Source organism: Trachemys scripta, chromosome 1, assembly GCF_013100865.1.
Source record: "Trachemys scripta elegans isolate TJP31775 chromosome 1, CAS_Tse_1.0, whole genome shotgun sequence".
NCBI classification, from domain to species: domain Eukaryota; kingdom Metazoa; phylum Chordata; order Testudines; family Emydidae; genus Trachemys; species Trachemys scripta.
The window spans coordinates 230,174,000-230,187,201 of record NC_048298.1 but is presented as its reverse complement, the minus strand read 5'-3'; the positions used below and the strand labels follow the sequence as shown (position 1 = coordinate 230,187,201).

General features: G+C 41.7%; 3 protein-coding genes across 3 annotated transcripts; 1 reads left to right on the top strand and 2 right to left on the bottom strand.

Annotated features, from left to right (window-relative positions):
• Positions 1–1,626: 1,626 nt before the first annotated feature.
• MRPL30 (mitochondrial ribosomal protein L30) lies at positions 1,627–4,274 on the bottom strand. Its single transcript, XM_034757966.1, has 5 exons — positions 4,127–4,274; positions 3,382–3,465; positions 2,595–2,741; positions 1,895–1,968; positions 1,627–1,809 (listed from the first exon to the last, which is right to left on the bottom strand). The coding sequence occupies exons 1-5, from the start codon at positions 4,178–4,180 to the stop codon at positions 1,677–1,679; spliced, it is 492 nt and encodes a 163-aa protein (XP_034613857.1). The 5' UTR covers positions 4,181–4,274; the 3' UTR covers positions 1,627–1,676.
• Positions 4,275–4,328: 54 nt separating this feature from the next.
• Positions 4,329–9,399, top strand: MITD1 (microtubule interacting and trafficking domain containing 1). The gene is made up of 7 exons (XM_034757965.1): positions 4,329–4,613; positions 6,396–6,497; positions 6,640–6,776; positions 6,859–6,945; positions 7,621–7,736; positions 9,057–9,117; positions 9,192–9,399. The coding sequence occupies exons 1-7, from the start codon at positions 4,460–4,462 to the stop codon at positions 9,285–9,287; spliced, it is 753 nt and encodes a 250-aa protein (XP_034613856.1). The 5' UTR covers positions 4,329–4,459; the 3' UTR covers positions 9,288–9,399.
• Positions 9,400–9,743: 344 nt separating this feature from the next.
• On the bottom strand, positions 9,744–12,742 carry LIPT1 (lipoyltransferase 1). Its single transcript, XM_034757964.1, has one exon. It carries the CDS (start codon positions 12,199–12,201, stop codon positions 11,080–11,082), a length of 1,122 nt encoding a protein of 373 aa, XP_034613855.1. The 5' UTR covers positions 12,202–12,742; the 3' UTR covers positions 9,744–11,079.
• Between the last annotated feature and the right edge of the window lie 460 nt (positions 12,743–13,202).

Here is a 13,202-nt window from a genome sequence, read left to right as displayed (position 1 = left end):
GCTTATGTATGCTTTTTGGGATGTTTTGGCTGAAACAGCCCAAGAGACTCTGGGTTATGTAGTGGAGTCATAGTAGAGAAAAGTTAGTGGCTTGGGGGTGAGGTCAAAGGCAAGAGTGTATGGTTTGTGGGTTCAAGTTGAAAAAGGTTCAGAACAGCTCTCTGAAAGCTTTGCACTAAAGCACCTCTTGTGTAGTCAACATTATTATTCTTTACCTGTTCTGTGTTCAATTAAAGAATCCACATAGTTTAATAGAACTTTATCAAAGGCTGCAAACACCATGGGCTCTAACTTCCAGACAATCTGGTAGTAGTAAGTGTACCCAAAAAGGAACACAGAAATGGAACTTTCAGGACTTTCATTTCTTCTTAAAGGTAAATACAAGTTTGTGTTCCCATATGTAGTGAGTCATTTTTCAGGTATCTTGATAAAGCCCTGTTTAAACAAAATTTGGGTTTATCTAAATTGGCTTATTGCTCTTTAACTCAGCTTTTATTGTAGGGTGTGGCTACCAGCTGCACCCCCAAAAAAATCCACAATAGACATGGTGAAATGACTCCAGCCCAATAATTCATCTTGAGAAGGGATGGTGGCTCAGCTCCACAAAGGAATTTAGATGCCTAAATACCAAATGTGGGTACCACTGCAATCCACAAAATCCCCACTGAGCTGCCAACTAACTCTGTAGGTGCCTAAACTCACTCACTGAGTAAATTTTCACTTTAAAAGTTCCCAGGAACCTTGTTTTTGCCTCTGGGCCTGCATAGTGATGCCTATCTCATGCCTAAGCCTCAGTGCGATCCTCAAATCAGAAGACAGATGGGGGAACAGCATCAGGGCCTGATCGGGTAGGCATTTTCTAAGCATGACTTACTCCACACAAAACAGAGGACAACTCCCATTAACCTTGATCCCAGTGGTTAGGGTACTCAGCTGATGTGGGTCTCTTGTAGTAAATATTAATGGGCCCAGAGAGCGAATGAGACTATAGTCCAATGGTTAGAACACTCACCTGAGGTTGGAATCCTGTTCAAATCCCTTCTCCTTGTCAGGCGGAGGGGGAACTGAACCAGTTTCCCACATTCTGGGTGAGTGCTTGGACCCTGGGACAAAGGACGGCACTTGCCATCTCCTCCTCTAACACCCCCCACACACATTTTTGTGGGAGTCAGGCAGGTGCTTAACTTCTGTTCTCTCAAGCAACAGCTTAGGCATCTAAGGTGCCTGACTCCAGGAAAGGCATTCCCAGCTGTAGATTGCAAGCACAGATAGATGCCTCCCTGTATACACACTCAGGCCATGTCTACACAAGTTATGTTAGCATACAGCTGCTGAAGTTTGTATATCACTCATGTGCTTGCATATTTGGCTGCTTCTGTCTGCGCTGCACATATTTTCCAGGAGTTCTTTTTTTGATGCAAAGTGCTGTACATGGTGGGTAGGCATCCCAGTGTGGCATTTGCTGCCTTCTAGCAAAATGCCTTTTGGGAAATGTTCACAATGCATTCGTAGAAGCAGTTGTTTCAAGGTCTTATCTCAAAACTTTTATAGTGAGACAGTAAGCTATGCTACTCATGGACAGGCTGGGTTCCATTTTAATCATTTATTAATATACACAACTCCCAATTTATTGGTTAAATTATTTATTTTATAAAAGTGAGAAAAGTCAGTGCATACTATGACTTAATTGCTTTTTGTTCCACAGGTTTCAGATGCCGCCGAATTACTAATTCTCCTGTGCTCTTAAGTAAGGTATCTGACATTTCCTCTTCTGTTGGAATTCCATGCGGTAGTTTCAGGGGCTGTATTCTACAGACAAGAGAATTTGTTTAAAACATGGACTATGCTAACAAGTTATTTTAATTGTTGCTGGTTAAAGGAAGAGTTAACAAACCTTATTAGATGCTTTATGACTTTCAGTTTTCCATTCACAGATGGGATATTTTTGTGCACTCGGGGCTGATTTGCCTAGAAACAATGCAGAATAAATGTTACAAACTCACTTCGAAAAGGCACTTTGTGTCTCTGGGAACTGATGTATTCACATATCAATAAAAGAAGAACATAGGTACACAAAATTAAACTACTTTGGGAAATTCACACTTACTGAGACTAAGTGTGCTAAAATTTATTAAACATTTGGGATTCTCTAACATCTTCATTAATACACCCAGACTGTCCAAATACTCACAAGCACTGATTAACATGACCCAACAAATAAGAGTGAACTAATGAGCAGTGTGTGTATATATCTATGCATAGCAGTCTCAATGCTGGTTTTCTGCTTTCCTTACAAATGTATATTTCCTATTAATATCCTTGGGAGATCCATACATCTATGCTCCAATCATGCAAATACCTACCTATTTGCTCAACTTTACTATTGTGAGTAGTCCTTTTGATTTCAATGGGATTTCTCACTGTAGTACAGTTAAGGACATGCATAAATGTTTGCAGAGTCAGGGTCCCACAGGACAAAAAATATCAAAGCAGTGTACTATGGTGAAGATCTGAGAAGAATTTCTAAATTTCTAGGCTAATTACTTTACTGATGTGCATGATAAACATGAAATAAAGTAATTTAGAAAGTATACTTTATCCAGTCCAAGATCATGTATTATCTTCTTTTCCCAGTATGGACGACCTATTCCACTTTTGATTCTAGTGACAAGATGCAGTTTGTGAGGCTGCTGAGGATCACCTCCATATTTTTCATGATCTGAAGGCCGTGGCTGAAATACCTACAAATGAGTAGTTCACAAAAGGCATGTTTTTGTTTGTTTATTTTTTAACATTTCAACAGTTACTGAATCCAACAATGTCTTGCTGTAAAAATATTCCCCTAAAATATATTTTGGTCTTTCACTAGAAAGAAAATGTGGCAACCCCCCCCCTAAATTTCTAATAAGCTTCCCTTCCAGAAGGGCAAAGCAGCAACATATGACCATAGTATTAAAAAAAGCTAATCTCCAAATAACCTCAAATTATTTCAAAGTGTTTCCTCATGACAGTTTGCAGAAAGATATAATAAGTGTGAGGTCATGATCCTCCAATCATATATAACCTAGCCTTTGGGGGCATGATTCTTCAACCATATACATGAACACATAAGAGCAGAGGTCTGCGCAGACAGGTCCAGTTGTATAACTGGGACCCAAATTTGTAAGATGATTGTGACAGGCTTATTACTCAAGACTGCCCTATTTCAGAAATAAAACAGACTACAATCAGACACTGGTTTTTCATACAAGAATCTGAGTGCATCTCTCTTTGGTTTAACAATGGTATTGCTCAGTACTGTTACAAATTAGCCTTACTAAAAAAATTAAAGGTATAAACAAACCCAAAATGTGCTTTCAAATCTTTAAATATTGTGCTTACTGAAGCTGGAATTCTTGACTTAGTAAATTTATGGCGAATCCATCCTGTCCATGTCAGGGATTCCACGCTGCTTTTTGCCAGAGTCTAAAAAAATTATGGCATGATTTGTCAAACTTATTCAAGGAGAAAATTATTAACGTCTGTACTGTACATAAACCTGTGTAATGACTGAATTAGGATCAGGGTCCCACTGTGCAACCAGAATAACCGATACAATACTGTGCACTTATTACATCAGTGGGTGTTTTGACACCAAGAAATTTAGCATATTCTTGCTTAAGTAAACCAAATACTTTTGAAACCTTTTAAAGCCTGTGTTTCTGCTCCGGGAGTTCTAGTGAAATGAGGACACAACCCCTGGTTTCACTAGAAGGGAGGATGCAGAACGGCAGGGGTGTGTGGGGCCCTTCACAAGAGCCGGGACACGCACTCGGAGAGCGATCAGGCAGCGCAGCTCACTGGCGCTGACCCGGTCTGGAGGGACGATCCTAGGGGAATCAGGCTGCAGCCCGCCCTAGTGCGGCCCAGGATAGCTCGGAGGGGGAAGAGCCCCAGTCCTGCGACCCTTTCACCAGGGGCTCAAGGGACGAGGGAAGCGGAGCGCAGCGACCCGGGCAGTGGGAGGCGAGTGGCTACAGGCCCGGGTCCCGCTCTCATGCCGCCCTTCCTACCCTTGGAGAAACTGGCCCCCAACAATCCCACTACAACCAGCGCAGGGAAACCCCCGGCTCTGCGCCCCACTCACTCTCCAGGCGCCCGGGTATCTCTTAGCGACGCAGCCCAGCACCGCCGCCGCCATCTAGGCCCCCGATGTCGTTTCCGGATTCCGATAGCCACTAAAATCCGTGCCCAGAAGCTGCCGCACTTTGGTTCCGAGGCGCAGCGCGCGCCCCGGCTACTTCCGGCGAGGGGAGGGGAGGGAATAAAGTGCGGCACCGGCGACCGTCTCGAGTTCTTCCGGGTCCTGAAAATCACGTGACCGCCTCCCCCAGCTCCCGGAGGTGGTGGCTGCTGCTGGCGCGCGCAGGCTTGGTCCAGCTGGGGGTTCGATGCCTGCTGGGTGCCGCTTCCCGCCCGCATGTCCCAGGCCGGTCCGGGCGCGGTGGCCGCGCTGGAGCCCCCGGCGGTGGCGGCGCTGAAGCGGGCGGTGGAGCTGGACTCGGCGTCCCGCTTCCAGGAGTCGCTGGTGTGTTACCAGGAGGGGATCGACTTGCTGCTGCGGGTGTTGAAAGGTACCGGCGGGCTGGCCCCTATCTCCCCTCCAGCGCTGGAGCCCACCCCACCCAGAGCTGGCTTCCTGCCCGCCCCGCTCCGCCGGGAAAGGTCGGGAGCCGCAGCGCCAATACAACCCCGTGGCAGAGACTAGTTCATGCTGCTCTGTCCCGAGCTTGCAAACGTTTGAGGGTGGGGGCTGTCATTGTCTCTGGGGTTGCGGAGGGTGCGTGGCGGGAGGGAGCCCAGCTCTGGCTGACCTGCAGGTGCTGCCTCTTTAATGCCTGGTCTATTCTAGAAAATTATGTTGTTTTAACTACATTGGTCAGAGGTGTGAAAAATCCAACCCTAGTGGTGTAGTTAAGATGACCTAAATCCCCGTGTAGACAGCACCACTACTGCCTCTTGGGGAGGTGGAAAGTATCAGGGGGTAGCCGTGTTAGTCTGTAGCTACAAAAACAACAAGGAGTCTGGTGGCACCTTAAAGACTAACAGATATATTTAGGCATAAGCTTTCGTGGGAAAAAAACTCACTTCTTCATATGCCTATGCCCAAATATATCTGTTAGTCTTTAAGATGCCACCGGGCTCCTTGTTGTTTTTGGGGAGGTGGAAGAACCCCTCCCGTTGGCATAGGAAGTGTCTACGCTGAAGTAGCACAGCTGTGCCACTGAAGGGATTTACGTGTAGACTAGCCCAGCCCTAATAACATTCATGTATGTGCTGAACCCTTAGAGCGGTGGTGATGGGCATGTTACAGTTATGTGCCTGTGTTGGGCCTCACTGTTCATAAATGACTAAGGCCTGGTCTACACTAGGAAATTAGGTCAGTATAACTAAATCACTCGGGGTATAAAAAATCCACACCCCTGAACAATGCAGTTAAACTGACATAACCCCCACTGTAAATAGCACAAGGTCCATGAGAGATTACCTACACTGCGGAGAACCTGTCCTGTCAGTATAGATAGCATCTTCACTGAAGTGCTACAGCAGCACCACTGTAGCATTTTAAGTGTAGACCAGTCCTAGGAAAAACAGACCATTCCTGGAAACTTAATAAAATCAAAAGGCTGGTTGGCTGCTGTGTTTGAGTGGCCCCCACTTACTTTTTTTGTCTAGTACATAGCTATTACATTCCTCTCTTTCACCCTCCCCCCTCCCCCCCCCCCCCCCCCGTGGTTCAAGAAGCTTATCCTGGGGTATATGTAGGTTTGGAAGGTTTAGATTTTTATTGATAAATGTTGGTAAGGGTTGATTTCACTAGAAATACGTTAAATATTTGTGTACTGACGAAGTATTTCCATGAATAATAATCAAAACTTACAGAAATAATGTAAAAAAAATCTGCTTGAGAACTTTAGTTTCACTTAAGAATATTTAATTTGCATATTTTGACATGTGATGTTGATAATTTGTGTTTTAACCATTAAAAAGCTTTAACTTGTTGAATCTCAACACCTACTGTCATTAAATAATTGTTGTCTCATCACCCACCCATAATTTTCTGGAACTGTGAAAATTTTAAAAGTGCTTAAAATAAACATTGATATTATCAGTCAAAATTATTTTTAAAAAATCAAATACTGCCAAGCATAGGTACACACAATGAAAAATATTGAGAACTAACCAGTAAAGGGGACTGGTTCTTGGACATGGATGTAAGTCCAGTAAAGGATTTCTCTCTCCTCGTATAGACTGTTGAATGAAAAAAATATCAGAGGACTTTTTATCCTGGGGAATAATTACCAGATGTAGTTGTCCTCCTTTTTTGAGATGATCTGAATATTTTTGATTCACAGCTACAAAAGATGAAACAAAAAAAGCTCACTACAGACAAAAAATATCTGACTACATGGAGAGAGCTGAAGCAATTAAAAAACATATTGAAAAAGAAAGAGAAGGTATGAAGTTGTACTGTACATTTTTTAAAATGTTCATGAAATGATGCACTTGTACATCTGAACTTATACAGTTACCTAGGATTTATAGAATACATATTTATGATTGCACTGTCTTGTTTAGTGAGGGATGCTTCTTTTTTAGATGGTAAATACCACCAGCAAATTAAAATTGAAGAAAATGCAACTGGTTTCAGCTATGAGAAGGTTTTCCAAGACTACCTTAATGAGACTGTTACAGAAGTTTGGGTAGAGGACCCATACATTAGACATGTTCACCAGGCAAGTGGATCTTGAAAGTAGCTTACATATAAAACTATAATAATTTTTTTCAGTTATTAAATAATCAAACTAACTCTTACAGTTCTACAACTTCTTACGATTCTGTGAGATGCTTGTTAAGGGGCCCTGCAAAGTGAAAACTATCCACCTCCTCACTTCCTATGATGAAGTAAGTATCTAAACTTCATGTATAACCATCTATTATTCATATTTACCAATATTGGTCAGACTGAGGCCCTCCCTCCTTCAACAGGAGATGCAAGCAGGGCAAGAGGATTTAACATAAACACTGAATAGTGTAATTCCAAATATTTTGCTAAGTAATAAATTCTACCTTATGTGGAATCCTAAGTGGAAGTGACCCTGGAAGAAAGATGTTTATATTATCCAAGTTAACTGTCTATTGTAAGAAACACCATTTAAATAAATTCTGTTGGGAGACTCTTTATAATTAGGAAGGCCTGGATACATTTTGATATTTTGGGGTTATGACAAGTATAAACCCTCTCGTTGTCATTGTACTTATTCTAGCCCAAATCTTAGTCTGGACAGATAATTCAGTGTACTGGGGAGGCAGCATATCTCGTGGTTAGAGCATGGGACCAGGGGGGAGAACTGAGTCCTTGTCCATAATCTGTCATTGGCTTGCTATGTGATTTTGGCCACGGCAGTCAATGTGCCTCAGTCATCCCATCTGCAAAAAAGAGTATAACTTATCTGTCTTCATAAGCATTTTGAGACTTGGCAAAAAAGTATAAGAACAAAGTGGTGTTAGTGAATTGAAGAAGATAAATGGACACAATTGGAACATGCATGATGAAAAAACAACTTTTACTCTTAACAGGGCAGTGGAAAGAGTCAGCAGACAAGTAGTCTAGAAGAAATAAAGCAATCACTAAAGAACTATGGAGTAACACTGAATGTCTCATTTTCATCTTCAATTCATGATCGAGAAATAAGGTTGGTGATGCGGAAAACCAATTAATTTCAAATTATTTAATCCTGACAAATTATTTATAACCATGGTTACAAATGTCATTCAAAGCAGAAGGCAGTTACTTTATGCAGTAAAGTAAGTTCTTCATAGTTTTATACTATGTTCAACATTAGGACTACTGGGATCTAGTTTTTAAAACAAGACATTGCTGTACAGTAACTCCTTGCTTAACGTTGTAGTTATGTTCCTGAAAAATGCGACTTTAAGCAAAACATTGTTAAGTGAATCCAATTTCCCCATAAGAATTAATGTGAATGGGGGGGTAGGTTCCAAGGAAATTTTTTTCACCAGACAAAAAACTATATATTATATAGATATACACACAGTATACATTTTAAACAAACTATTTAATACTATTCACAGCTATGGTGATTGTTAAGCTTGGTTGAGGTGGTGAAGTTAGAGGGTGGAAGAGGGAGGGATATTTCCCAGGGAGTGCCTTGCTGCTAAATGATGAACTAGCACTTGGCTGAGCCCTCAAGGGTTAACACATTGTTGTTAATGTAGCCTCTCATCAAGGCAGCACGAACAGGAGGGAGGGGAGACAGCATAGCAGACAGACACACACCTTGTGTGTGGGAGAGAGAGAGAGATGCACACTGCCCCTTTAAGTAAGCTGACCACACTCTTAAGTGCATTGTCTTTTTAAGTGGATCAGGAAGCTGAGACAGCAGCTGCTGCCCCAAGCTCTCTCTGTCCGTGTCCCCTCCCTGCTCTATATGGAGAAGGGGTAAGTGGGGTGCAGGAGCAGGGGGATACCCTGACATTAGCCTCTCTCCTTCCCCCTCTGCACAGCAAGCAGGAGTCTTTGGGAGCAGCTCCAAGGCAGAGGGCAGGAGCAGCACATGGCAGTGGGGGGAGGGACAGCTGAACTGCAGATTGATAGCCTGCTGGGCGGCTGCAGCATCGGGAACTTAGGGGGGCTGCCGGTCCATCCTGGTTACAAGCCCCCACCAGCTAGCTGCAACGGGCTGCTCTTCCTGTAAGCAGTGGACAAAGCAGGCAGCTGCCAAACAACATTAGAAGGGAGCATTGCACAACTTTAATCGAGCATGTTCCCTAATTGATCAGCAGTGTAACAACGTTAACCGGGACGACTTTAAGTGAGGAGTTATTGTATTATACAGTTGACATCTACTCTAGCTAGAAATTGTGATTAAAATGGTAGGAGCAATTTGCATAACTTGTAGATATGATTAAGGTCTTTTTTTCCTAATTATGTTAAATGTACCCACAGTTTGTAAACTTATGAAGATGGCATAACATTGTGAATTTTTAAATAGATTCAACAATGGATGGATGATTAAGATTGGAAGAGGGCTTGATTATTTTAAGAAACCACAGGTATGTGTGTCTTTTCTTTTGAATGAATTTGAACTACAAAGTGGCTTATTCTAAAATTGTGTTCCTTTCTGTAGGGTCGTTTTTGCCTTGGATACTGTGATTTTGATTTGAGACCATGTCATGAAACAACAGTGGATGTCTTTCATACTAAACATACAAAGAAAACATGACCAAATATTTGTTATTTAATTACTGCTCTTACAAGCTTTAAATGCCTGCTTTTAATTTCTCTCAATTACATGTAGTATACATTTTTTATGGAATAAACTATATTTTTTTATATTTTTGATTACTTGCAGTTTGAATTGATAGAATTTCTAAACTAAATGGGGTAACACTTTAAAGCAAGGTACAACAGAAACTCAGAGTTATGAACACCAGAGTTCCAAACTGACTGGTAAATCACACACCTCATTTGGAACCGGAAGTACGCAATCGGGCAGCAGCAGAGATGACAAAGCAAGTATAGCACAGTAATGTGTTAAATGTAAACTAAAAAAAGGGAAAGTTTAAAAAAAAAAATTGCCTAGGTAAGGAAACTGTTTCCGTTCTTGTTTCATTTAAAGTAAGATGGTTAAAATTAGCTTTTTTCTTCTGCATAGTAAAGTTTCAAAGCTGTATTAAGCCAATGTTCAATTCTAAACTTTTGAAAGAACAACCATAACATGTTGTCCAGAGTTACGAACATTTCAGAGTTACAAACAACCTCCATTCCCAAGGTGGTCGTAAACTCTGAGGTTCTACTCTATCAAATGATGAATTAGCAGTGCTGAAAGTTCACAAGTGCTTAGGAGACTAGTTAAGTTTCTGTAAATTGTATACACTCCACAAACTTAAATGTTTTTGATTCAACACAAAAAATCCAAATATACAGAAGTTAGATAGGCAACTGTCTTTAGTATTATACTTTAAAGAAAAAACAATAGGATTGAAGGAAAACACCATGTTAAACTGTAGCTTACTTAACTAGATAATTAAGGCCAATTGTTTCCTTCTAAACAAGGTGGAGAGCTGTAAAATCAGTGAATATTTGTGCAGAGTCCTCTGTGAAATACCAATTGGCAATCACACTACAATTTAACAGCCTTCAAAAGCCTTCTGTTTCAGTGATTAACTTATTTGATTACTAATGGCAGAACATGTATTGAGGGGCCCACATACTGATAAATGGAAGATAACTGAACAGAATGTGCCATACTTGATCAGACTATCTAAATGTGTGGTCCTGCTTTGTGGCCATTATCCTTCCAGTTAAGGACCAGAGAGCAAGACACAGGAATCAAAATGCAGTTCTCCTGCATGGTATCTGAGCTGGTCGCAAGTCCATGGCCCATTATTTACTGAAACTGATTTTTTTCATGATGTTAACATGCAAACTTTACTATTTTTAATTTAGACCATAAAATGAAAGTCTAGAATAAAATTTAATTTAGAGCCTAACATGTAGATAAAGCAGATACTCCATGTAAACATTTAACTTTAAGCTCTCAGAAGTTACCAAAATGTATCAAAATGCCTCATATTAGACTAGTGGCTTTACAGTCTTCTTAAAATGAACTGTCATTCTGTCCAAATCCAGTATAGCTTTCCAGTAAATCACTGCCTCTGAGATGTGAACTCTTAGCATATAGATCTAGTCTGAAGTATCTTCATGTATTTGGGTGACTAAGTACATGTTTAATCTTCAGTAATTGAGAAATTGTTTCATGTTGACAGTGCTGACAACATGAAATTTAGTTTTATGATCAGTCTAATTAGTAGTTACACAATCAGTCATGAACTAAAGCACTAGACTCCAATAACTTTAGTAGATAAATCAAGAGAAAGTTACTTCAGTAGTAGCTTACTCCTATAAAATCAACTTGCAGAACATACTGAAAATAACCAGATTTTATTTTACAATTTTAGTAAATCATGCACTAGTTAGTATCAAAGATGTGACTTACACTTTCATTATGAAAATCACATTAGTGTCATCACATTCTCACATAAGAGACTCCATTTGCTGTGCAACTCATAGTTTTGTGGACATATTCTCAGCAGCGCACTTGCTAATGCTGTGGTTTCACTGGGGCAAAACTTACTGCCAATTAGGTTTTTCTGTAGTTCATTGCACATTGCTGGTGGCAGCCACTGCTCTGGCAAATCTATGTTACAAACTTCAATTCTCCCATGCTTTACATGAATATCCACTTTAACTTCAAGGAGAGACTGTTCATACACCATGTTAAAGCAAGTGCTAATACTAAATTTTGGTGTCTTGCCATATATCCATTCCCAGGTTTGTAGTTCTTTGGTTTTATTATTAATTCCAGGAAACACTATCTCATCAGATGGGTTTATTAGGGTAATATGATGGTCAATTTGATGGCATCTTGCATATTCTGCAGCAACAGCATCCATGACCATCTCACATGTTAAAGTAGGATCCTCTTCAAAGAGATTTTTCACTAAAGCAGGCATGCTAGGAGTGGCATTGCTTTTTATCCCCTTGTAAGGACTCTTCAGTACAGAAGATAAAATAAACCTATCTGCACTGCATAGTAAAGTGCAGTGATGATAAGCAACAGTCCTTCCTAGCTTTGCAGCAGTACCTGAGATTTTAAAATTCCCATCTAGCAAGAGATCATATCTGTCTGTGGCACGCACATCTAACTGGGGTCGCAAGCCTTTTAGAGCCCTAACAACTAATTTTAGGTTTTCCATTCTCTCGTATTTTTTCTTGGATGTGAAGAAAGTAAAATTGATATTGCCCAGATCATGGTAAACTGTTCCGCCCCCACTTCTCCTTCGAGCCAGTTTTATGTTCTTCTTCCTCATTATCTTGAGGTTACACTCTTGCCAGGGATTCTGGTGTCTCCCAATCACCACAGTGGGAGAATTTCTCCAAAGGAAAAGAACCTGTCTGTTCTCTAAATTCATGTTGTCATGAATCCAATCTTCCACAGCCAAATTCTGGTAAACATCACTAGAAACGGACTGTAGAATGAGTCCTCTGTTTGCTGTATACTTGAAGCCAGCTGCTGAAATCTTGAGGACATAAAATAACTGAAAACAGTTCTTCAGCGATGATGGGATTACCATGGTTTTAATAAAATTATCAGATAATGTGTGAAAGGAGAGGCAGGTCTGTGAAAGTCCGGTATGAGAAGTTCATAATCTGCACTCCTCAAGTACAAACACATTACTAAAGGCAATCATGCTGTACTCACTTTCTTCCCAGGATACCAAAATAGTGATGCTACCACAATCAATGTGTTTACAAGGTAGATTTCCTTCTTCCAAATATGATAGATATTGACAATGCACCAGTGGTGAAGTGCTAAGATGGCGCTACAGAAGGTTGTTTCCACTTGCTGCATATTACTAGAAGCCTGCAAGGGGGAGGGCGGGAAGCATAGTATCTGATTGTATTTGTTTTTCCCCCCTGCAATGTAATTTTACAGTACTGTCATTAACATTGCTCCTGGGAGAATTCTCTGCCACTGCGCATGTGCAGAATTCATGGTCCCCTTCGCTCCAGATTTCTTTGCATCGCTGCAGAAAAATGACTTGCTGCTGGGGAAGCAAAGGAAAGCCACAAGAGTGGTCACGCACCCCACTGTTCTGAGCCCCAACTAGCTGCACCCAGCCCCACTCTGAACCCCCCTTGCCCTCCCCACTGAGCCCCACCCACCTTTCCCTGGACCACACTGCAGAGTCCCAATGCCCCTGCACCCAGAACCTCCCAACCAGCCCCTGTTCATCCAGATCCCCCCACAGCTGTAACCAAGCTGCCAGCAGCCAGGTTGCCCCACACAGAGCCCTCTCACCCAGCACTTGGAGTCTCCCCACACCCCCCAGCCTGCTGGGCTGAGCCTGCCTGCCCACATCTGGTGAGCCTGGCCTGGAGAGGCAGGGTCAGCCCTTGCACTGTCAGTGTCAGGTGCAGCCTCACCTCCCTGTCCCAGGGGGAGCTGTACAGTGATCTCCCATCTCTGTTCAGCCAGTGGCCTGTGCTCCCCATTTCCCAGCTGGAGCCTCTACATTTATTTGTTTACAAACACAATTTGCAGAACTGTGCAAAACGTTTATTTCTTTGGCAC

Coding starts and splice junctions, on each gene's coding strand:
- MRPL30 (XM_034757966.1), bottom strand. CDS start 4,180: ATGGCGGCGGCGGTGCTGGGCTGCGTCGCTAAGAGATACCCGGGCGCC. Junction 2,742..3,381: donor AGTCAAGAATTCCAGCTTCA/GTAAGCACAATA, acceptor ACTCATTTGTAG/GTATTTCAGCCACGGCCTTC. Junction 1,969..2,594: donor ATGATCTTGGACTGGATAAA/GTATACTTTCTA, acceptor CATTGTTTCTAG/GCAAATCAGCCCCGAGTGCA.
- MITD1 (XM_034757965.1), top strand. CDS start 4,460: ATGTCCCAGGCCGGTCCGGGCGCGGTGGCCGCGCTGGAGCCCCCGGCG. Junction 4,614..6,395: donor GCTGCTGCGGGTGTTGAAAG/GTACCGGCGGGC, acceptor TTTGATTCACAG/CTACAAAAGATGAAACAAAA. Junction 6,498..6,639: donor TATTGAAAAAGAAAGAGAAG/GTATGAAGTTGT, acceptor CTTCTTTTTTAG/ATGGTAAATACCACCAGCAA.
- LIPT1 (XM_034757964.1), bottom strand. CDS start 12,201: ATGGTAATCCCATCATCGCTGAAGAACTGTTTTCAGTTATTTTATGTC.